At 43.9% G+C, this 25,409-nt stretch overlaps 1 protein-coding gene across 1 annotated transcript in view; it reads right to left on the reverse strand.

The window, feature by feature from the left end:
• The window catches only part of AGBL1 (AGBL carboxypeptidase 1), a 641,096-nt gene that overhangs the window by 553,814 nt on the left and 61,873 nt on the right, over positions 1–25,409 (reverse strand). The window contains exons 7-12 of the mRNA XM_045560454.1: positions 15,199–15,407; positions 7,262–7,427; positions 6,244–6,311; positions 3,066–3,182; positions 1,106–1,683; positions 30–113 (exon numbers count right to left, since the gene is read on the reverse strand). Coding sequence (XP_045416410.1) covers positions 30–113; positions 1,106–1,683; positions 3,066–3,182; positions 6,244–6,311; positions 7,262–7,427; positions 15,199–15,407 — 1,222 coding nt within the window. The remainder of the gene's footprint in view (positions 1–29; positions 114–1,105; positions 1,684–3,065; positions 3,183–6,243; positions 6,312–7,261; positions 7,428–15,198; positions 15,408–25,409) is intronic.

Genomic DNA, 25,409 nt, shown 5'->3' on the forward strand with positions numbered 1-25,409 from the left:
CCATCTCATGCATGCACAATACCACCTACCAAGGCTCATCTAAACTGAAGATGACTTTATTTATAACATCACTTGGTTGGATAAGCCTCCGGACATCCTCTAATATCTTGATCCTGAAAAGGAATATTGAGAACATTTTAAGGGTCGGCCTTGACTCCCCACCCCAGTCATCCTATGGTCACCTGGGAAGGGCCTTGGGGGTCATCAGAGAAATAAGAAAGCAGAGAGAAGTTTAATAATGCCCCCAACCTTGAGCTCAAAGGGTTAAAACAGCACTGCCCTCCTTTCTTCTCTTCTTCATCAAGAAATAAAACTGCACTGAGAAGTAGGAATGTAGGAAGCAGAGATGTTACATTTTCACTAAAGGATTCTTGGGTTGAAGATGAGTTTTGTCAAGACAATTTGGGCTGAGGAACTTTGGAGCTTTTCTGGTTATGTGAATAAGGGGGTCTTTTGCACTGAGACAGTTCTGAGAGAGACATTAGGACTATAAACTGAGAGCATCCTCAAGGTGTGGAGGCTCCCCTAAACCTTTGTAATCTTGTGCCATTTATATTCCCCGCACTCTGTCTCTTCCAGGGAGCTGAGGTCAGTCTTCTGTCTAAGAAACAGAAATATCTGGGAGATTTAAGTAAGAGGAAAGAAGAAAGCATAGGGGGTCCTTCAGATTACCCTCTTGCATCTCCAATCCAGTTCACTGGGGTTGGGTGAGAGAAGGGGGAGGGGGAGGTGGACATGAGACCTAGACTCAGAAGGAAGTTGTTCTATGCAGGGGTAAGATGGCGCTAGATCAGCCCCTATGGGGTGTTTCTTAAAACACTTGAGCATGGCAGAAAATGTGCAGGGGTAGGGTCAGAGATACCAGCCAGGAGCTCAAATGGGAGCAGTTCCTGGGATTCACCATCAAGAGAACAATTTATTGATTACATGGAAAATGTAGAAAGGTGAGTTTGCGTGTTTGGCACAAGTTTCCTGGCAGGATTAACATGTTCCTGAATAATGCTCACTTTACCATAGATGGCAGAATTATTTGTACAAACTGTCCCACCTGTAAAAATATTAAACAAGAGAAAAAATAGAGCTTTCAAGTAAGTAGCACCATCACCTTTGGACTCCACGTTTGCGTTCCAACATGGACTGGGCAGAGGGAGGTGGACAGTGTCCCCAGAGGTCAGGAAATGCCATTGTCTTGAAGTCCACCACAGACGTGGTTCTTCCGGCTTTGGCCGTATAAAGATAAGGATCATGGAAAGGCACACGCTCTGGGTGTGTCTGCAGAAGCTTGTCTATTACTGCGGCTGTTTCTCTGGGCCTCGCGGAGTTGGAGAGGAAGGCACTCAACCTTGAGCAGAAAATCGCATCTAGGTCCCCGGCATCCTCTTTCAGGGAAGCCTGAGTGTTAGGGATTTCATTTCCAGAAGAATCTCTCCCAAGAGCGTTGGACTGTACGTTTTGGTATGGGTTCATTACAGGCCTTTTTCTGGAGGCCAGATGCACAGCGGACCTCCCCGTCTTTACCATCTGCAGAAGGGAAGTCTGGGCTGTCTCTTCTCTTTCCTGTCCCCTGGAGCTTTGGTCTTTACTCAAGCAATGCTGCTTCGAGGCGGCAGCAGTGGGAATGTGGTGATTGCTACACTGAGCCTCTCCAAAGTTCACATTATCTCCAAATTGGGACTCCAGTTCCTTCAGGTTTAAAATAGAAAAGAGTGTGTTACTGTTTCCTTCCAGGTAGAGAACACAATTTGATCCCTGGCCTTACTCTCTGGGCTCAGAGCTAAGCATAAATCTTATGATTTCTCAAGCATTTTCCAAGGTCAGTGAAGACAGACTGACCTTCAAGAGTCAAATAAATGACAGAATCATAGCAACTCACAGTTGGAAGGGGCTTTCGACTCTAAACAGTATATGAATGTCTTCTGTAACAGCCCCACTAAATTACAACAGGGTCGAACAACTTCATTTATGGGGGCCTCACTGCACCCCAATGTGATGTCTTTCATTTGAGGATAACTCTGATTACTTTTAAAAATTCTTACTTACACTGAACTGAAATTTCCTTCCCTGAAACTGTTACTACTGATCCCCTTCTGCTTTCTGAAGTGGAACAGAATATATGAACTCGCTTTTGTACATGTGACTTAGCTTACACCCTTAGATGTACCCAAATTCATGACTTATTAAGAGCCATAAGAAAATAATGGAGATCAAAAAGCAAATCTAAAATATTGACAGCAGCAACAGCAGCAGCAGCAACTAGACTCTGGATTAACATCACTAGGTCTACGTTTCCCAATTTGTTTCTAATAACAAAAAAAAAAAGCCTGGATTCAGGACTGCCACCTTCAAAAAACCATCTAAGCCAATTTTCTCACTTTGGCATGATAACAATTAAGTCATCATAAATTTTCATTGGCCTTTTCAGTGCATAGGGGCAGGGCACCTTGCCCACCAGACAATGGGTAGTGATGTGTACCTTCATTCCACAGTTATGTGTCACTTAACAAAGGGGAAACCTTCTGAGAAATGTGTCATTATGCAATTTTGTCATTGTGCAAACATGACAGAGTGTACTTACATAAACCTAGATGGTAGCCTACTACACAGCTAGGCCAAATGGTATAGCACCGCTTATTGCCCCTGGCTTACAAACCTGTACAGCACATTACTGTGCTGAATACGGTAGGCAGTTATGACATACTGGTGAGTACTTGTGTATCCACATACACCTACATGTAGAAAAAGTACAGTAACAGTGTGGTATTATAATCATGTGGAACCACCATCGCATATGTGGTCTATTGTTGGCCAAAATGTCATGATGAAGCACATGACTATATTTCTAACCTAGGTGTAGAACCAAATCAGAGAACGCTTGCATGCATCCTAGCTTGGCCACTTGTTTCACACTTTTGCTTAGCATTTCGCTTTTCTCTCAGAAAGATCCCAGAAGAAGATTGCTAATGATGAGCAAGGCTTTCCATCTGGACATCTCTGTTTGGCCTCCCAGGTTCTGGAAAGAACCCTCCATGCATCTCCAAAGAGCAGAACCAAAGCATATGACCTACCTCGAAGCTACAGGAGAGCTCACGACACATTGCCTCATATTGCACCAGTTCCTCTTCGGGTCGGTCAAGACCAGGTTTGGAACTCAGCTTGTCCACGTCTGTTTCCAAGTCGTCATCCTACAGTGCAATATTCATAGAACAGATTACAGTCAGGAAGTCCAACCTGAGAAGCGTCGAGACAAGATACATATGTGCTTCTTCAGAATCTCAGGACATGGTTTCCTTGCTTCCAAATAAAGAATTTGATATGCTGAATTGTATTTTTAAAATAAAAAGAAAGAAAATATACAACTTTTCTCAGCATTTATTTCAGTTTTTGTCAGCCTCATCAGAAATAAATAATAATTTATATAAAATGAGATGAACTATAGAAACAATAAAGCACAATATAAAAGAAATTCTCATCACCTACCATCAACAACATCATTATAATTACTGTTTCTATTTATTAGGTCCTTCAGTCTTTTCACGAACATTTAATGAGCACCTACTACGAGCAGGTGCTCTTCTAGATACTTAAGGTTCGGTAATAATGGAACAGACAAAAGTCCCTGCTCCTATGGAATTTTCCTTCTAGTGAGAGAAGAAAAATAGTAAATAAGAAAGTAAACGAATGAATAAGGTAATTTCCAACAGTAATAGATGTCCTAGAAATGATGAAAGAGAGTGATGTGATTTGTGCCTGAGTCCGGGGCATGGGATGCTGTTTAGATTGGGGGATCTGAGAAGGACCCCTTAGAAGATAACATTTTAACTGAAACCTAAATGACAAAAAGAGCCAACTATGCAAAGACCTGGAAAGGGATTACTGGCAGAAAGAAAAGCTTAAATTTGCTCACCTAATGAAGGTGAAGGAAGCATAGAGAACAAGAGGAAGATTGGAGGAGATGAGCTTTGAGAAGTAAGTAGGAGAGAAATTATATGAGTCCTTACAGGATATGGGAAGGAGCTGGAACTCTCCTGCTATACCTCTATCCCTTTGTACGTTTACAAGTTAACCAAGTCACCACCCGTCTTCTCTTCATTAGGTTGCATAATCCCAGTCACTTTATTTTTTCTTCCAGACAGATCATCATTTCATAATAATTTAATGGTGACAGTGATTCTCCTCTGAATGCTCATGTGTTTTCCAAGGATTACAGGGCTTTATAGAGAAAAGACACCAGGAATCAACCAGTCCAGTGTCTTCATCTTTCCATATCCTAGATTAAGTTTCCCTAATAAAATAGGGGAGGAAAATATACTATATGTTCTAGAAGTGTACTTGGTTAGTTAAGGAAAAACGTGGCAGTCAGATTTAAAGGCCTAAATCAAATAAATGTGGAAAATAAATGCTTATATTCCAGATCCAGGGCAAAAAGAAAATGTGATCTCCCACCTGTCTTTCACAATTTTCCTCCAAATTTCAAATTAACAGCAATTCCCATAAGTTTCATATAAATTATTATTTTGTGCTTCTTTCCCAGTTGGGTTTATTTATTGTTTAGGTTCTACTCCATGCCACCCGTCCATCCCCTGCAGAGGGAGGACCCAGGTCCTCCCTCCCGCGCTGTGTGAAGTCAGGTGGTGCCGGGCACCTTGTCCCTCCCCATCAGATGCATGTGGTGACTGACATTCTGCATCAGTTATCACCAAGCAAGCAAGAGAGGAGGGCAAAGTGGCATTGATGAATGACTGCAGCAGCACAGTAATATTCAAATAATTCAGCACGTACTCCACAGGCCTATACCACCAAGCCACAGCAAAGAACCAATTTGCTACCGATGGCTTCAGAAATGATTCTATTTATCAACAAAACCCAGAGAACACTGACTATCAATAGCAGTCTAAACCTACAGATAGCTAAGAGGTGGTGTTCATATGACTGCCACTGATTAACTGATGGAGAAATCAAAAGTTTCTTTCTCTCTAAGCAGATGGAAGGAATGAAGGAAGAAAGGAAGGGAGGAAGGAAGGAAGGAAGGAAGGAAGGAAGGAAGGAAGGAAGGAAGGAAGGAAGGAAGGAAGGAGGGAAGGAGGGAAGGAAGGAAGGAAGAAAGGAAGGAAGGAAGATAGAATTTTTAAATTTAAGTTTTATCCCCAAGAATGTCATAAAAAGTAATATTTACTTCTGGATCTTATTTACAAATGACAAAATTAAGAAACTATAACTTGAATGAATTTGTCCAAGTCCATGTCCACCAACAGAAATGGAGACAGAATGATAACTCATAGACAAATTATTATTCTAGAACAGTGGTTCTCAACTAGGAACAATTTTGGCAATTTCTAGAGACATTTTTGGTTCATGCCTGGGGGCAAAGGGGTGGGTGCTACTGATGTCTAGTGGGTAGAGGACAGGGATGCTACTAAACATCCTACAACTCACAGGACAGCTGCCCACAGCCAACAACTATCCAGTCTAAATGCCAATAGTTCCAAGGTTTCTAAATCTTGCTGTAGAAAAGAAATCAGTAAACCATGTCTCATTGCTTGCTTTTGTACACAAAGTTTTACTGAAATACAGTCATGGCCATTTGTTTATGTATTGTCTATGGCTGCTTTTGTGCTACAACAGTGAAGTTGAGTAGTTATGATAAAGACTATATGGTCCACAAAGCCTGAAATAATTACTGAGTTTTCACAGGAAGTTTGTTGACCTCTGTTCTACAGGACAGGCCATTATGGGGTAGGGACCAAGGAGCATCACTTCCCTGCTGGCCAGGCTGTGCACCATGCGACATAAGAGAGCGCAATTCACTCAGACTCTGAAGTAAATGGAATCGTGCTATGCAGCAGCCCTGTGCAGAGTAGGTAGGTAAGCAGAGTGACTTTCGAAGATAGGTGAGGTCTCTAGAAAGTTTCCTGAAAAATCTTTCTATGGTGTCACATGCACTCATTGAACCAACCTAAGCATTCAGTGTCTACCTAAGGCTAATCCTGATGGAGTATTAGTGTCTTAATAACGGATAGCCTGTGACTTTACAAGGAGACTTTGTACCAGACATACCAAGAGGAAAACGACAACTTGGAAATCAATACAGTAGCTGTCACTTACTGAGCGTCACTGTCACTGGAGTGGCAGTATTAAAGTAAGTCCTTAAAATTTACACTGGGCTTAAGCAAACATAGGAAGTGACATTTTTCTTTGCATCATGTGAGTGTGGAGGTCATTAGAAGCAAGGGCTCATGTACCTACTTCTTCCTTCACGTCTTCAGAGTTCGAGCCTCTGTCCACCTCTTCATCAGCGTCATCCTCAAAATCCTCTGATGGAGAGAAAGAGGTGAAGTAAGTGAGGCTTTTTGCATGGAATTTAGACTCACACCACACAGTGATCAGTTTTTCTTCCCCTCACAAATAAGGGTCCCATTATTACAAGCACAATATCACAACACACTCTAACGCTCATTGGTGCATGTGAATGGCGTGTGCATGGACATGCAGAAGCACCATGTTGTAACGTCTCAGCAGCTGTCCCTCACTGAACACAAAGGAAGTGCAGAATGAAATGACACACGAATACCACTCTGGATTCTCCCACTTAAGGTAGAGGTATTTATGCAACTAACATTGCTAAAGTTTAGAGTTCACTTATATATGAAACTTGTTATAACTTAGATGTCACCTTAATTGAGTCCTCAGTTTTTAGATTAAGGAAGTTACTTAAAACAAAAGTTCACAGAAAGCATCCAGTGCCACTGGGGCAAAATCCTGCCTCTAGAAAATCTATTCCATGGTAGGAAGGCAGGGCTGAAAAGCACTAGAGTTATTTGACAGTAAGATCTTCCTAGAGATTAAATAATCATACTTTCAAATATTCCAATGTGACTAGCCTGGGTTGTAAATAGCAAGAGTTTTATTTCCATTTCATCCTTAGGGCAAACTAATTTCACAATCAGTCAGTACAGTGGAGAGACTCGATCACAGGATTGTGAATAGAATTTTTTTTTTTAATTAGCTGAGATGACTGTACAGGTAATTGATAGCTACCAGGCAAAGTGGCCACAGTTAGTAATTAAGAACAAAATAAGTGAGCGTGGTATTTGTTCACTCTGTTTATGAAAAAACTGTTTTTTCATATATATCTCTCATTAGCTTTTTAAACAATCATGGTTGACCTACAAAACAACTAATTCTATTTTCATCCACGTTCCTTGGAAATAGTGGCAAAATACAAACACTCATCTTAAAGGTCATAGTTACCCACTTATTTTACCTTCAGTTAGATCACGTGGAGGTTCAGAGGTGATGCTCCCAGGGACCGGGAAGGCATAAGCACTGCTGGCTGTGACCAAAGGAAGGGGACTCTTAGGGTAGCATCGCCGCAGGATCTGAAGCGCCTCGGAGCTGACGGGCTCCATGCTCCTGTCATCCAGGCAGCTCTGAGTAAAGGGAAGATTGCATCAGACACTGACATCTAGGTACAGTTTCTCTGCTGTAACACTATTTCAAGTAATGAAGTATACACAGCCTAAAGAGACAGTAAACAGCCTTAATGTAGAATGTCGAATTTGAACATGCTAATATAGAATTTTGTCCAGTGCAGAATCTGCATTTTTATTTCTCTTGCACAGCTCATATGTTACCGGAATGCATTTAGTCTGAATACAGACTTCGAGTTCTTTCAAGGGATGCTGGGCCTGAGGCAAGACGTTGCCCAGGGTAGCTGGGGGAGAGGAGGAGAGCGTCTCCTTCAACCGTCCATGTGCCATTGTGAATCACTGCCTGAGTCAGGGAATGAGTAGCTGAATTGAGGGGAGTCTTGCTTTTCTCTTTCAGCTGCCTTATGAAGAGAAAAATATAGAAGAAAAAGGATAAAATATGAACTCGGAAGAAACGATTAAGTGAATCCCAAGTACCTAAATTAAATAACACGCCTCTTCTCGAAGCCCAGAGTGTTGATCCCTCTTGGTACCTTCCCAAAGCAAAGAAAAATTGGGTTTGCAGATGTAACATTTTGATACTGATGGAACATGACAATACTCTTCTTTTCAGACACCGTGAAAAATGTAAGAACAAGTTCACTAAATTCAGAAAGAGAGAGAGAGAGTTGGATATAGTTCAATATCTCTTTGGCAAAAACACAACCATTTTCTTCAGTATCTTAGTAAATGTTTTATCTACTGACTTGGTACAAAAAGTTGACAATGGGAGCCTCCAGTGTGACATTCCTACAGGGTGCAGCAAGCTCTGAGGCCACCAAGGCATAGACGTAGACACGGTGATGCCGAGTACCCACCGCAGGGCGGCGTGGGTGCCGAGAAGCTGCCACACTGCGGCATCTCCAGGCCCACACTGCAAGTAGCTCCACATGAAAGAACATGCAGAAAAACAAATTTTAATAAAAATTTGGCCATGAATTCAAGCTACCCAAATGACTCCAAAATATAAGTCATCCAGCTTTCAAAACAGAAATGTCTTAATACAGTCAAGAATGCCCTCTCCTTTTCTGTGCACTCAGATGGCACCAAGAAGGTGTCCTGAATCAACAGCCCCTGCACACACAGCAGTAAACGCTCAGTGGAAAATGAATTAATGGAGGCTGTTTCATTCCTTGGCCTGGTCAAATGGCCTTGAGTGTTTAGTGAAAAGTGTTAGTATTGGAAAAAATAAATAAATAAAACAGGATGGAAGAAGAAGAGAAAAAGTGAGGTAAATGGCTGATCTGAGATAAAGTTCTGAGCACCAATCTTGGGAGAAACAGCCAAGTCCAGGCCAGGGAACTCGGTCAAAAATTCCTACATCCAGGTACGTCTGTGACTGTCTTTGATGATGATAGAGATGATCATATTTTTTACCTTGGTGGGATGGTACAGGTAAAAAGTATGTGAGTAGCAGGGTGGAGCTAAGTCTAAGTGTTCTGCAAGGTTGAGCCACACCATGAACTGGATTTGGGGCATGGAAGGGGTATTAAAGTCTACAGATACCAAGGCACTCAGGATAATGCTGTATATGGTGTCTGCTACACTCTGGGGAAAATTTCTATGAATTTAAAGATGATCCCTGGTTCCGAGATAATAGAAATTCTTAGATCCATTTGTCAACATTTCTCTCATGCTAATAGATAGATTCTGGGCAAGGCTGGGACTAAAGTGAGGTAAATGAGGTGCCCAGGAGGCAAACTTTAAAGAGCCACTTGCTCTCAGTCTCCTGCAAGTGCGGGGCTGGCATTTGTGCTGTGCATCACAAAATGACAAGACTCCAAGAAATAGGATCCCTGTGGACAAATGTCTCAAAACTGGGGGCAAAGGTGAGATTTTTTTTAGGCCCCCTTTTCCCATCATTCCCAATAATACACCTGCTACTTGGAAGGCATGATGAAATAGGACAGTGCTTAGAACACTCAGTGTTTTGTCACAGTTAACGTCTTTGAATTAGCTTTGTAATAATACTAACAAATATCCTACTTCAATGATACATAGACAAGGTAGAGTAATAACAAACTGCTCAGGTCTTGGCGTCAGACGACCTACATTCAAATCCTGGGCTGACGATTCCTCACTGCATAACCCTGGCAAGCTGTGCCACAGTTTCCTCATCTGTAAAGTGGAGACAATGGCAGAACCTCTCTTGTAAGTTTGTGTGTGAATTAAATGTGTTAAAGTAGGCAAAGCACCTAATAGTGAGCACTCGGTGTTAGCTAGTGGGATGTCAGAGGCATCATTAGGTTCATAAAATACCATAAGAATCTGCAAGTAGATCCTAAAAGTCACTGTTAATCATGGAAGAGCCCAGTAATAATCCTCGTGATGACAAAGTGAAACATTTCAGTGGAAAAGGATCCCAACTAAGAGTCGAAGTCCCGGGTTTAAGTCCCAGCTCTGCTTCTAGCTAGCCCAAGCCGCCAGCACCTCCCACTGAGCTCCACAGCCAGCGAGCTCCTCCCCTGACTCTCCTCCTTCCCCCCTGCCCTCTGATAACCTCCTCTCCACATGGCAGCCAGAAGGGCCCTTTAAACACATAAATCAGCTGAACGGGTACAGAGTTTCAGTTTTCCAAGATGGAAAGAGCTCTGGAGAGGGACGGGTGGTGGTGGCGTTTAGTACAACATACTTGACACTACTGCCCTGCACGCTTTAAAACGGTTAAGATGGTGAATTCTGTTATGTGTATTTTACTACAATTAATTTAAAAGTTTTCAAAAATAAAAAAATGAAAAGCATACATCATATCAGGTCACTCTCTGCTTCAAACCTGACAGAAATAAAATCCTGATTGAAAGTTCGTATGATCTGGCCCTCCCTATCCTTCTAATTCATGCCTTCCCCTCTCTTCATGCCTGTTTAAGGTCTGATGGAATCAAACCCAAATTTCTTATCATGGTTCGAGAAGCTCTAAATGCTCCATCCTTGCCTATGTCTGCGACTTCATCTCACGCCGCCCGCCCTCACTCAGCACGCTCCGCCACCTCGCTTCTGTTTCTCAAGCTCACCCCGCCTACCCCCAGCCCCTACCTGAGGGCCTTTGCATTTGCTTTCTTCTTCTGTCCCGGAACCCTCATATCCAGACCTTCCTGTCACCGGTTCTTTCCCCCCATTCAGGTCTCGGGTCAGGGAGCGACTCCTCCACCCCAGCCTGGTATCCCCGTCTCTCCCTTCTCTTTCTCCAGCCACTCTCTGAACGCAGACGGGCAAATGCTGAGGCCCAGAGCAGATGTGGCGTAGCTTCAATTTAGGAATGTCTTACATGGAAACACCCTCAGTTTGGGACCTTTTGGTTTATTCTCACCCAGTCTTTCCTTCTGCCTGACTTTCCAAATTATCTTAGTTGCCCCGCTAGTTCTACACTGCTTCTCTCCCCGTCTGTGCCTCATGCCACCTCCTTGTTCTTCCCTGAACAGTGCAAACACCGAGCGTTTCTCTCGGGCTTTTCAAGATGTCCCCCTAGCCTGACTCAATGTGACTGCCTTCTCGGAGCTTTCTCCGGCCAGCCAAGACCACGCAGGGCGCTCCTTCCTCTGCCCGGCTTTGCAGATGGTGCTGTTGTGATACGTCCACTCGCTGCCTGCACTGCCATTATCCATCTCCTACTGCCCCTGAAGCATGTAACTTTCCTGAGAAGGATGGGTCCTCTATCATCTTCATTGTTGAAGTCCCCACATAACCTAGCCCCAAAGGTGATGACCTTTCACAGAGCAGGAGCTCAGAAAGCATTTATCAAATAAACAAAATGATCTCAGACCAGTCTGACCTCCGGGGTATCTAGGTCCTGATTCCAACTTGGAGACATTTCCGTTAGGATTCAGTCCTTCCTTCCTCAGATCCACGATGCTGCCCGTGGTGGCTGGTCCTGTTGGGCAGAGGATCCTGAAGACGCAAGGCTTGGCCTGATACTCTTTCTGAGCAAATGGCGATAGCTGGTGAATTTTGAAAGGCTACATCCCTGCTTATTCCAATGGTTCTCAAAGTGAGGTACCCAGACCAGTAGCATCAGCATCACCTCAGAACTTGTTAGAAATTCAGAATCTTGCACCTCACCTCAAACCAACTGGATTAGAAACTCCAGGGAAGAGTCTAGCAATCTGTGTGTATCAAGCTATCTAGGTAATTCTGATGCATGCTAAGTTTGAAAACCACCAATTTTAGCAACTTTTTCAGTTGCTTAAATTGTTGCAGCACCAAAGAGTAGTCCTTTTATGTGCTTATTTTACACAGGTTTGGCCTTCTGTGATTAACAGTTTCTCTACATTAATAACTCTCTCCTACTGTTTCAGGGGATCCTTATATGGGTTCTTGTTTTTAACCTCACACTCAAATTGTCATCCTCCTTCCTCCTTCCTCATCCGAAGCTCCCACAAGACTACATTACACTATACAGCCTCCTCCCTGCATGTGGGCAATCTCAGCCTTTGAACTTTTAGGGCATGTTTAGCGGATCTGTGCAGGAATGTGTGACCCGGGAAACAAAGAGGCAACGTCACCAAGAGAGAGACAATACAAGCAGTGGACTCAGCAGAAAGACAAAACAGATCAACAGGATGGGCAAAGGCTGCAGGAAGGACTCAGAATAGTTATTTCTCCATCAATCTGTGCCCAGTAGGTTTGTAATTACATCATAAACACCAGTAAAAATAGTATAAGACAGTGGTTTTCAAAGTGTTGATTCCCCAACCAGCAGTATCAGCATCACTCAGGAACTTGTCAGAAAAACAAATTCTCAGGCTCCACCCCAGACCTACAGAATCAGAAACTCTGAGAACGGGGTCCAGCAAGCTCTGTTTTACTGGGCCGCAGGTGACTCTGATGCGTGACCAACTCAAAGACAGCGCTGGTGCAGTGGGCAACACGCGGACTGTCGGGTGGGACCGACTGCCAGCTTCAAACCCTGGCTCCAACACTGACCAGCTTTGTGAACCTGGGGAATCACTTAACATTTTTGTGCCTTGGTTTCTTCATCTGTAAAATGAAGATAATAATAGGCCTACCTCAAAAGCTTTTTGAAATGTCAAAATTGGAGAGTCTGTGCTAAGCCAGTTAGAGTTCAATACAAAGTAGCTTCCTCCTCCTCCTCCTTCTTCTTCTCCTTCTCCTCCTCCTCCTTCTTCCTCCTCCTCCTTCTTCCTCTTTCTCCTTCTTCCTCCTCCTCCCCCTCTTCCTCCTCTTCCTCCTCCTCTTCCTCCTCCTCCTCTTCTTTTCTATCTTCTTCTGTTGCTGCTGCAGCAGCACAACTTGCAAAGTAGCAACTGAAATAACATCCCCAAATCCAAGGTTCCTGAATCGTCCACCCAGTGACCCCCACGCCTCCTCTAGCAGGAGGGAGAGGAGGGGTGACAGGCAGCTTGAACCCCAGCACAGCTGCAAGGGCATCTGTGCTCACAGCACCCAGCCCAGGTCTGGGAGGCTGCTCAACACTGGCTACGATTCCGCCAGGGGAGAGTAATGGGCCATTTGGTTTCTAAGCCAGGCCAGCATATCTTTCACCTGAAAGGGTCATTTTCCAAAAACATGAGAATGTCAAACGTCAGACTTTGCATGTAAAATTAATAACATCTCTGGGAGAACACACTTTAAAAGACCAAAAGCAAAAAGCAAGGTGGGGGTTGGAGTGAGGAATTCAATTCCTTGAAGTTGTCCTCCGTACATTCTGCACTCTCTTCCAGGTGACAGCCTTGGTGTCTCATGGCCTGTTTACTCAGTGCTGTCCCACAGACCCCTCCTGAGCTTCTTTTTCATACAATCCCAGTAGCGATTATAACACGGGCTGGAGAAACCTTGCGACAAAGTGCAGATTCTGCCTCCACTCGCACTCTGCTTCCATTCCCAACAGTAATTGGAGGCTCGGAGCTTTCGGTTAAGTTGCTTAATTAAGCAGTTGAGGTCTTCACTGACCCGCTGAGGAACCACTTCTAACAGCCTGCACCCAGGCTCGCAGCTGCCCACCTGCCTGGGCCTCACTCGCTGTTTTCTCCACCGTCTTCCTATCGTAACCATGTGCCTCCACGATCACCATCTTCTTCCTTTATTATTCTTTCAATTTTTTTTAGCACAGAACAGAGAAACGGCCAGTAACACAAAGGGCAGAGGAATGGGGTGCAGCACACAGATGGGAATGGAGGTCTGTTAGCCGTCAGCAATGCAGGAGGGCATGTCACGAGGACTGGGAGAGATTTGGGGGACCACAAGCTTACAAGGAATGGGGAGGTTTGGAAAAATTCAAAGCTTGGGAAAATTCAAAGAAATAGAATGTGAAATATAGCTATTTCATGACTGAGAAGGTTTGAAAGCTGTAATTATAGAGAGAAACCCAGAGGTGATATCAGATAGAAAATTAGATACTGGTTTGCAGCACAGTATTTTGTTATTGTTTGGGGGGGAAAGCCATTTTTTTAATGAGAAAAATCTGTATCTCTAGATACCATGGTTGGAAAACAACACTGTCATTGGCTGCTCATTACCTGGGATGTACTCAGGTAGAGAAAGATCGGAGGGTGGCCAGGGAGGAGCGACGAGACTGATAAGAGGAGTGCAGCGACTGGCACAGGAAGACGACGGGAACATAACGCATGTGAATCACGGCTGCCTTGGCCCCAGGAGAAGGTGGGGAGCAGATGACGGACATTTGGGATACTCATATCACCAACAGAGAGAGTATCTGTATCTTCAAACTATGGCATTTAAGTTAGTCTTAAGCAAGTGAAATTAAGGAATATGCTACTCGGGTTGAAATCCATGAGACCCTAGACCACATATGCCACTGGGGTGCAGATAAGTAGCAATGCTTGGAGGTATTATTCACTTTGCCCGGAATGTTCTTGCCCTTAAACTTGGCAAGGCCAGCACCTCCAATAATTCAGGTCTCAGCTCAGGTGTCACTTGCTAAGAGAGGATTTGACCTCTTTAAAAGAACACCTTCTCCCTCTGCCTGTGGCAGTCACTGTAGACCTAAGCCCTTACTTTACTGATTTCACCGAGCAATATGGAATTATCTTCCTCACTGGATTCTTTGCTTGCTTAATGTCTGACTCTCCTGCTAGTATGTTTGCCCCATAAGATCAATATGTCCTGTCTGTCACATTCACCACTGGATCCCCAGGGCTAATTATTCCAATAACTACTCATACTCAAAAGGCAGTTAAATTATGGCAGGCAGTCTTCTAAGCACATGACATTTCTACATTAACTTACTTTGTCCACACAACAACCTAGATGTTATAGTTTCCACTTTTCTTTGAAAAAGAAACTTGAGGCTTGGTGGCTTCTCCAAAGTTTTACAGCTGTAGGTGATCAAGCTGGGATTTGAATGTAGCCATTCTAGCAGGAGTCAATAATCTTTTTTCACAATTTTTTCTGAGACAGGGTCTCACTCTGTTGCCCAGGCTGGAAGGCCGGGGCATCATCAGAGCTCACTGTAACCTCGGACTCCTGGGCTCAAGCAATCCTCCCACCTCAGCCTCCCAAAGTGTTAGCCAAGGCAAATCAACACTCTTAGCTGCTACACCACACTGCACCCCTGATAGTGTGTACTCAATAAATATATGTTGAATAAATGAATGAACCAATGCATGAGTGAATGAATAAATGAATGAGGATTTGAATGTAGAACATCTGCCCATAGTGAGTAGCAAGAAATATATGGAGGTTTCCCAGCTGTTTGGGATGGTTCCGGAATCATCCAGATGTTATCCAACCATAAATGGAATCCAGCGCCAACTACCTGTGCAGTGCTGAAGAGGATTTCCATGCCCTGGGCTGCCAGGAAGGCCTCCCTGCCCGAGCGGAGGGTGACAATGTGCTTGAGGCAGAGCAGGAAGCCCCGGCGGATCAGCACGTAGGTGTTGGCTGTGTCCCGACTGTGCCAGTCCTGATGCAGCCTGAGCAAGCTGGTGACGTAGCCTCTGTTCACCGCCCTGCGGCTGTTAGACTCTGAAAACAAAGGAAAAAGGCAATGTCAATCACAGGCTCTCCAGAGCCACACCTGCTCAACAATGTCCCAGTGTATCTGTCACAAGATACTTATTAATTACAAAGGGAATAATAATAACTTTTCAGTGTAGAAAACTGGCGTATGTCACCTTAGCCAAGTGATCAAAGTCAAGATCACCAGTAATGGGACCGACGACAGTCATGATGCACCCCTCATAGGATGCACCCCTCATACAATGCACTGAGGAAGACACAGCATCTCTTCTATGGTATTCCTGCCAAAAATGCACAACCTGAATTCCATCATGAGGACAATCAGCAGATCCAAAATGAGGAACATGCTACAAATTATCAAACCTATCCTCTTCAAAAATGTCAAGGTCATGAAAGGCAAAAAAATAATAATAATAATAATGACCGAAGAACCAAGGCTCAAGGAGACTGAAGAGACATAGCAGCTCAGTGCGACGTGTAATTATAACGCTAATTTAGATCACAGGCCAGAAAACAATTTTTTTCTTTTGCTATAAAAAGCATTAGTGGGGCAATTGGTCAAGTTCGAATAAGGTCTGTAGATTAGCTAATAGTTTTATATCAATGTTTATTTTCCGATCTTGATAAACTGTGGTTATATAAGAGAATATCATTGTCTTTACGAAATTCACAATTGGAGTATGTGAAACCATATAACTCAGTCTCAGAAAAAATAATAATAATGTGGGGGGAGGATGAGACACAGAGAGAGAGAGAAAGAGAGAGAGAGAGAGAGATTTCCATCAGATTTCCACTCTTCCTTCCTGAATCTCAGTGGACTAGGATACTGCCATTTAGATTAAGCAAACTATAGGTTAGGTGTGGAGGAGAAGATGCTGAGTGAGATATAGTACCTGAAAAGCTGTCATGTGCAAGAGATGCCTCGGGCATTCTTCCTAAAGAGAATGGAATCTAGTTTATGGTTAATCAAGGTGTCATAAATTTGTTTAATATAGTTGTCTCAGCATCCATTTTTAGGCCTGATTTAAGTTGCTTGAAACCCAGGTGTACCCCATCACCTGTGACGGAGTGGAAACTTGCCCTCCCCACGTGGTTGTTTGAGCTACCGCCCACCTGTTCCTCATCCCACTGACCCAACACGCAACACATCGCACACCTGCCGGCCACGATAGAACCTAATGGCCGGCATCAGAGTCACGTGAATAAGATGCGCTCTCCATGCACGTTTTCCTTAAACCACCCAAGCCACAACCCTGGCAGGAAAGCCTAAGGGGTAATGCAGTGGACCTTAATAAAGGCTGAGTCCCGCAGGTGATCTCTCCTCCCACCAGGTGGTTGAGCTCCCTGCTGCCTCCAGACTCCCCACTGGCTCTTGTGGGCACCCCTCGTATTCGCATGGGTCTGTAACTCCTGTTATCTCATGTGTCTTGCTGAGCTGCCTCCCCCCGCCTCACCTCACCAACACACTTGAACACGGCTTTACCCGGGGCCAGGGCTCTCCTGGAGAGTGGCCATCTTGTCTCGTGGCCACTCTCAGGAGGGAGAGACCACAAGACCAAGTGAGACAGAGATGGCAACACAAGGGTGTGGCTCAGTTTGGGAAAGGAATTGCTCAGTGTCTAGACTGTTCCACTAGCAGATGGACTCTATGTGATAGTGAGCAACGGAGCACAGAAAATTCCCAGGCAAATTCTGGATGTCCACCCAGCAGGGATGCAGAATGGCCTTTCTCACATAGGATAGGAGTTGTAACACAGCGCTTTAGGGTTCCCTTCCCCTCAACGAGATTTCTCTGTGCTTCTTCAATCCTCTGGCTGAGGCGTCCCATAAGACCCTATCTTATAGATCTAATTTTCTTATAGATTAAGTTCTCTTTGAAAAAACACAGGGGGACTGGCCAAGCGTGGTGGCTCATGCCTGTAATCCTAGGACTCTGGGAGGCTGAGGTAGGTGGATTTCTTGAGCTCAGGAGTTTGGGACCAGCCTGAACCAGAGTGAGATCCTGTCTCTGCTAAAAATAAAAAAATTAGCCAGGTGTGGTGGCACGCCTGTAGTCCCAGCTACTCGGGAGGCTGAGGCAGGAGGATCGCTTGAGCCCAGGAGTTTGAGGTTGCAGTGAGCTGTGATGATGCCACTGCACTCTAGCCAGGGCAATGGAGTAAGACTCTGTCCTGGAAAAATAAAAAAAGAAAGAAAAAAAGAAACACAGAGGGAAGAATAGTCCAAGATACCTCTCTCAGCAGTTAATACGTGCTACCTTTCAGATTAAACTCCTTGGGCTTCAGGGTTGGTGGACAAATGTGTACCAGGTCAGACCTACCCAGTGACACCGAGTCATGTCAGCCCCTGTGGACTAGGTGCTTTACAGGGCTCTAACCGGCTGACTGTCATGCACAAACGCCCACGGCTTGCAGCTCTGCTCTCTCACCACTGCATTTTTCCATTATCCGAACCATTCACATTTATGAGATAGTACATGCTTCTGGCCGAGGGGGTGTGAGGGAGAACCTCTGAACTGTAATCAGATAATCCAAATCTCAACTCAAAGTCAGATTTTTCCCTAAGACCATGTAAGTACATGTGAGTGCAAAAAATAACATGGAAATTCAATGCCTTATTCCAGAGGGGTTTTCTCATAATATTAATGAAACTCTTTCTTTCCCTTTGCTTATTTGTCAAATTCTAAATTGTCAGGCTTGACTAAGCCCCACTGAGATTTTTGGCCCATTTGTGCAGTTGGTTTTATTTTTTTTTTTCACATTTCATTCAGCCATAACCCTGAACTGAGAGCAATGAGCTTTTTTCACCCAGTGATGTGTTTGTGGAGGGTTTAAATCGCCTTCATTACCTCCTTTAATGAATTATTCTTTTGTATCAAAAATATTTCTCTCCTTGGCAGGTCTTGGCCACAAAGCACTAGAGTTCTTTACTGCTTAACCAAGGTTCCAGCCTATCCAATATCTGATGTTTAAAAGAAAATTGAGGATTTAGCAGGAGATATTAAACGACAGTATCGCCTGCTAAAAATGATCCAAGAATGGCAAGCATAGCACACAGGGGCCCGTGGGCAACACAGGCTTAAGGACTTTGGTTGTTTATCAGTTTTAAGAGCATTAGAGTGATAATGTGTTATCCTAATGACCTTCAGCCATGACTCTTTTTGGGCGGGGTGGGAGGGGGGATAATGAAAAAATCTTTAATTGTCTGAGAGAAAAATCCCTTATCAAATTCCAATGATTTTATTCATGATTTCCTGTTAATCTCCAACAAGCTGTCATGTTTACTAACATTTAAAATAGCTCAACCTCCTTCCCCTCGACCCTACACGTGTCAATCTTTGTCTGAGAATGGCTTGGGAAGTTTTGCAAAAGTCAATACGTATCTCAGACCGGACGAGAGGAGATTCACCAAGCAGATGTGGGCAGAGCCGGGAGTGGAAGGAGGGTCGCTGGGATCAGCACTGAGTTCCAGGAGGCCTGAGGGGGACACACCGTTTCTCGGAGCGAGGGCAGACCATGAGGAGGAATGTGGGTTTTCAAATACTGCCCTGGATGAGCTCGGAGTCTGGGGGTGGGAGGGGGCTCCAGGTCACCCACCCTCTTCAGGACAGACCAGCTCTGCTTCCCTCCGTTTACATAAACAGTTTCCTCCTAAGATTTTCTTGGAGAAAAAAAAATTCTGCTGCTTAATTGTTTTAAAAATTTTCTAACTAGATTAGTGTCTTTTGAATCAGTTGGAAGATGGGGATGGAAGGGACAGAGAGGATGTCTCAGGGTCTCTGATTTTAACCCCTCATCCCCCACATCCCCCAAAGGCATCCCCCTGCTTCCATGGACCTCCTTGCTTCACCCTGGTGTGGTGGGCTTTCCTTTGGCAAATCCATGAACAATAAGGAATGTATCTCTGTCCTCATCTGCAGTTCACCCTCTTATATTCTACTGTTTCCCTCTGCAGGCTATACCCGCTCAGGGCCTTCCTCCTCGTGAATTCTCAGTCTGAAATGTGATCTAGTGATATCCTTATTTTTACCCTGAGTATTTCTTAACTAAGGTTCAAATGGTTTCCCTTAGTGCATACCCCATCCCTGCAGATTTTTACACAGGTAAAAATGAAAAAAAAAAAAAAAAAAACAGAAGGAATGTGTCAAAATACCAATAGTACTTAAGGGGGGAGGGTAAAGGAAGGCAGTATTGATGATTCTATTTGCATATTTAGACTTTCTGTAGTTTTTATTCCGAATCAGAGATAGGGAACCTGCAGCCTTGGAGCCATATGTGGTCTTCTGGATCCCTGAATGCAGCCTTTTCACTGAATCCAGATTTTACAGAACAAATCCTGACTTGTTCTGTGAAGTTTGGATTCAGTTGAGGGGGCACACCTGGGGATCTGGAGGGCTGCATGTGACCTTGAGGCCACAGGTTCACTACCCCTGTGTGGTACAATAAACTTTGATAATCAGGAAGAAAAAAAAAATATATATATATATATATATATATATATCTTTGACTGGAGTTACAAACTTGTGACCCATGGACTATTGGCCATGCCATGTTGTCAGTGCTTATGTCTAGGGCAAGCAGTCCAGAGGTTGCCATAATCTCAGACTCCCCAGCCTCCAGCACTATGAAAAAATAAATTTCTATTGTTTATAAATGATCCGACCTCAGGTATTTTGTTATAGCAGCAAAAAATGGAGTAAGACCCATGGCCATTCTGAACTGAATTTTCATTGTTTGTAAATATTCAAGTACCGTCAGAGAGATAAAGATAGTTGAAGCATCTGCCTCACAAGTCCATTATAAGAATTGAATCCACAGCACAACACCTGGCAGAAAGTATGTGCTCAATGAATGATAATTCTCTTCACTACAAAGATCACACCCAAATTTTACATATGTTTCACCAGGGAGAATAACCTCAGAAAAGTTTGAAAATAAGTAAAATTTATAATCAGTGTTCTTCAATCCCCATGAAATGCAATTGACTTCTCACCCCAAAATGGCCACCAGCCTTACCTTGCTGCCTATTATCCTGAGACACATGATGAGACAGCCCTACACACACAATGAGATACCCCCATACACACACACTGAGGATCACACCCATTTCATCCCAGATGCCTTTACAGGCCATGGCCATAATATAAACCTTATAACTCCCCTCTCTGGCAAAATTAACATCTATTGGGCCCCATTGCCCTACAGCCTTTTTAGAAGACTGGCTAATCCTCCAAGATCCATTTGATCGATAATGGTTATGTGTTTAATAGACTACCCACACTTTGATACGACATATGTAAGTCAGAGTGCATACAAGGATTTGAGGCTCTCCTTCATTCCTGAGAACGGAAATCGTCTCCAGCTACACGGTGCACTGTGACATTTACTATCTCAAGATATTCTTGGCCAAGCAGATTAAATAGCTCTATCATTTGTTTCAGAGACTTCCTGAAAATCCATTCATCTGAACTGTTGACAATTCAGCTAGTCCTTTTCAGGACAGAAGCCCCCTTCTCAGAACAGAAGACCATTCAGCTGGGCTTACTGAATTCCCATTTATGCTCCAAGGTTTGTTTCCAAATTCTCTCTTCATCACAATCAGGACCCCACATTGAAAGACTCGCATCAGATCACAGCACTCAAGAATTCCAAAATCTGAGATACCAAGATGATTCAGGACAATGGTATCCTAACTACAGTACACTTGCCTTTGCAACAGATCATTTTTGGGGTCTTTTCAGGGAGTCAATTTAGAAGATATTATATTTCCGGACAAAGTAACCTTTACCAAGCCCTCTGAGCCATATTACATGAAATCATATTACATGAGAGGCCTACTTTGCCATAACACCAGTTATGAGTATTTATTTACTAAATATTTCCACGTGCTCAGCACTAAGCTCATCATTTGACATAGATCATCTCACTCATCTGGTGGAAATTCTTTGAGATAAGCATTCCTTTCCTTCTCTTAAAAACAAAGACACAGGCTAACAGAAATCAAACAACTTATTTAAGTTCACAGAGCTTATAAATGGTGTATTTAGGATTCAAATGGTATCCCTCCATCTGACTTAAAGCTAACATCCATTCAGTAAATCCCATGTTGCTTTGCTGTCCTCAAAGCTCTCTCTCTCTTTTTTTTTTTTTTTTTTTTTTGTTAACAGGGACAGGGTCTTGCTCTGTCACCCAGGCTGGAGTATAGTGGCATGATCATAGCTCACTGTAACCTTAAACTCCTGGGTTCAAGCAATCCTCCCACCTGAGCCTCCTAAAGTGCTGGGATTACAGGCGTGAGCCATTGCACCGAGCCAATGCTCTTTTTTAAAGAAAATTTTAGTTTTAATTGACAAATAATAATTGTATATATTTATGGGCTACAATGCTGTGTTTCAATACTTGTTAACATTGTGGAATTAGCAATCAAGCTAATTAATATATCCCTTATCTGACGTGGCCAGTTAGCATAGTTCTTCGTTTCTTTGCATCCAGATAAAGACCTTTAACCCTTATCACTAAAACCAGCTTCTTGAGAGGTTAACGGGAGATGAAGCCAGCACAACACTTGAAGCCCAAGGCCCTTGAAAGGACTGGCTTTAGCCAATCCTCCGCCTCCATCTTCTCTGCTCCCTCCCAGTCCCTTAAATCGTGGTGAGAGCTGATTTTTAAAAGGAAACAGCAAAGATTTAAAGGTCCAAATAAATGGCCTACAGTTCTTCAGGTCACTGGGGAGATGCCTGGGAGGCTCCCTGACATCCAGCCGGTGAAGCGGGAAGGCCAGCCTCCCAGGCAGGCCCCCAGGTGTGCGCAGGGCGGCGGGGGAGAGAGGAGTCAGCTCTGCCCTCCTCCGCCTGGCCCAGCTGCAGGAGCGGCTGCCGAGGAGGAGCAGGGAGATCTGGACTAAAACGTAACTAAGCTTAACGCCATCGGTAATGGAAATTATACTCGATTATCATTAGCTCGAATAAGAATAATGATATTGTATTAGCTTACAGGTATTTTTTCTCTTTGTAAAATAGATACATTTCAATAAACCTGGCTATAAAGGAAATTTTGGTTTCAAGCAAATCTTGTTTTCCTATTGACTGCCTTTATAAAATGAAGGATGCTTTTCCTAAGCTCCAGAAACAGTGTCTGAGACAAGTAGGAGACATACACTGCAAGTTTTAAATCTACGCTCATCTACTTTTTTTTAACATCAACTCCTTCCAATAACTCTCCATAGACATATTCCCAAACCATAAAAATTTCTCCACTCTCAAGAAAGCTTCAGAATCCACACCTTCCTCTTCCTCCACACACCTGCTCGTCCCACCAGCCTCAGAGCGTGCGCAGTCTGCTGAAGGACGTCGGGCTGCAGCACTGCACTTACTAAGAAAAGCGGCCCCTCAACTCAAAACTCCTTCAATTCAATGTTCTACATTGCCTATGACGAATCAATCTCATATTATCCTTTATCAATGCGAAGGTACATATTTATTCACATTTCAGCATTTTCAGAATTAAGGTGCTTCTTACTAACGATTGTGTTTCCATTATAACTGACAGCAATTTTTCATTCAGTGGCACATAAAAAATGGTGCACCTCACAGCCAATGATATCTTAGATTTGAGGAAATATGATTGATTTTTCAATGCTGCTTGTTTGAAAATTCTCTAAAATGAGTTGATTCCCAGGAAGAGATAGCCACTCGGGATGTTTGTTTCTTATATGCAAATAAACAGAGAGGCCTTTGTCCTGAAAGCCAGGTTCTGCTATGGCTAGGCAGATAGTAAATTATACACTAAAACCATGCTTACACACCCAAAACCCAAAGTGCCACCGTTCATCCATTCAGCAAACATTTATTTAGCAACTACGATGTGCCAGGATGTGCCAGGCACTGTTGTTGACACTGGGGATGTAGCCGAAAATGAAATAGACAAAGTCACACCTCTTATGGGGCTTGCATTCCCACAGGGGTGCCATGGGGAGGCAGATACAAAATAGGTACGCACGGAAAGAAAAATAAATAAGGTAATTTCAGAAAACGATGACGCCCACGGTGAAAATAAAACAGTGACACCAGAGTGACTAAGTGGGGCAGCCACTTCAGGTTGGGTGATCAGAGAAGACCCTTTGAGGAGGGGGCATTTGAACTGAGACAGGAGAGACAGGAAGGAGTCCAGATGCAGAAATCTGGGGAGAGGAAACTCTTACAATCTCAAGGGCACAGCAAGTGGATAAAGCAAAAACTTGGTGAGTACAAATACAAATCTCAGGAGCTAATGCCAGGTGAAGAAAATAAGGGGCAAGTGCAGGCGGCCGTTGGAAAGGGGGGCAGGGATCAGCGTGTAGCCCCCACCACTTTGAGATCCATCCCAAAAGGTTGTGCAAAAGTGGGGGATCTGTCAGGCCAAGACTTTCTCACTCTCCCTTTTGCTGTTTTGGGCATTTCTGCAAGAAAGATTTTGGAATGATAGTCTTTGACTAGAAATTTGTATAGGACTTTTCCTGTGCATAGAGAGTTTTATTTTGAGTCTAGACTCTTGGTAGGGAAGGAAGCACTTGCTAAGTAGCCCCAAGACAAGCTACTATCATCCCTTCTGGGTCCCTGTGGAAAAGCTTCAGCCTGGTTTGAGTTTGCTATTTTCGCTGTTAACTCATCAAAGGATGACACTTAAAGGAGAAAGCCAGGATTTACACCAAAACCGAGAAAAATGGAGACATTTTCCACCTTCCTTTCTCCCCCAGTTGATACGTTAGGTACCCGTCTGTCTGTGGCACTGCTTGTACCTGGTCAGAGCACGGACCAGCAGCGTGGACTGCAGGAAAACCAGTGTGCACAGTGCTGCAAGCATCGCATGTGAGTAGTCGATTCAGGCTGCATCATCCCTTCAGACCCCAAGCTTCTACACCCCTGAGCCTGCTGCCCTGAAGCCTAATGTCAGCAACAGCATGTCACTGTGAAATCACAGAGCCTGGAGCCACATGCTCACTCCTCCTCACTCGACTCATCATTCTTGATATTTCCATCCTCTGTCCTATTGCGTGGGCTGCACCAGCAGTCGATAGCCTCCTATGTGGCCCCTGTATCTCCATTGTCTCCTCCACCGTGCAGCACATCCTACTGAAGCATGCCTGGATGCTGCATACCCTACTCAAAAAAATGCATTGATTCCAGGGACATCCAGAAGGTCTGGGGATGCCAAGCAGGGTCTGGTGTTCCCTGTGTCTCATCGTCTGTGGGCAGTGGCCGCCACACTTGTGTGCCCCTCAGACCAGAGGAAGGGGCCAAGGAAGAAGCAGAGCAGGGTCTCCAGCTGCCACTATCACCAGAGCAGCCTCCCTGACATCGGTTTATATGCAGTGGCTCTACAAAAGATTTCATCCAAAAATAAAACGTAAATTGTTTTATTTCTTTAAAAAAATCTGAAACCCCCTAGTAGTGAAATGAAGGGATGTATTTTAGTCCAAGTACATACTACACAGTCTTGGGCAAGTCAGCGACCTCTTTGAACCTCAGTGTCCTCACTAAAGAAAACTATTTTCTCAGCCTCACACTGCTGACATTTTGGGCTGGATGTCACTTGTGGTGGGGACCATCCTGGCATTGTGGGATGTGTAGCAGCAACCTGGCCTCTACTTGGTAGATGCCAGGAGCAGCCCCATCCCCACAGATGTGACAACCAAAAATGTCTCCAGTCCTTGCTAATCGTTCTCTCTGGGACAACATCACTCATGCTGAGAACCACCGCCAAGGAACAGTTAAACATTGACCTGTCTTACAGGACTATGGCGAAGATTAAGTGAGATCATCTATGAAAAGGTGCTTTGTAAACTGCTATTATTAGAAGTCTGCAGGAAACACCTGATGTACATCTTAACATAAATAAATAATTGTACAGTCAAGCCTGAATGTGATGATGAAGCCACTGTGTACCATCAGCATCACAAGATGTTTATCTTTTTGTCCCTCTCTTTAAATCTTTGCGATACTTTATCTTTGTCAATTCATAGCCAGTCATC

Source organism: Lemur catta, chromosome 9, assembly GCF_020740605.2.
Source record: "Lemur catta isolate mLemCat1 chromosome 9, mLemCat1.pri, whole genome shotgun sequence".
Lineage (NCBI taxonomy): Eukaryota > Metazoa > Chordata > Mammalia > Primates > Lemuridae > Lemur > Lemur catta.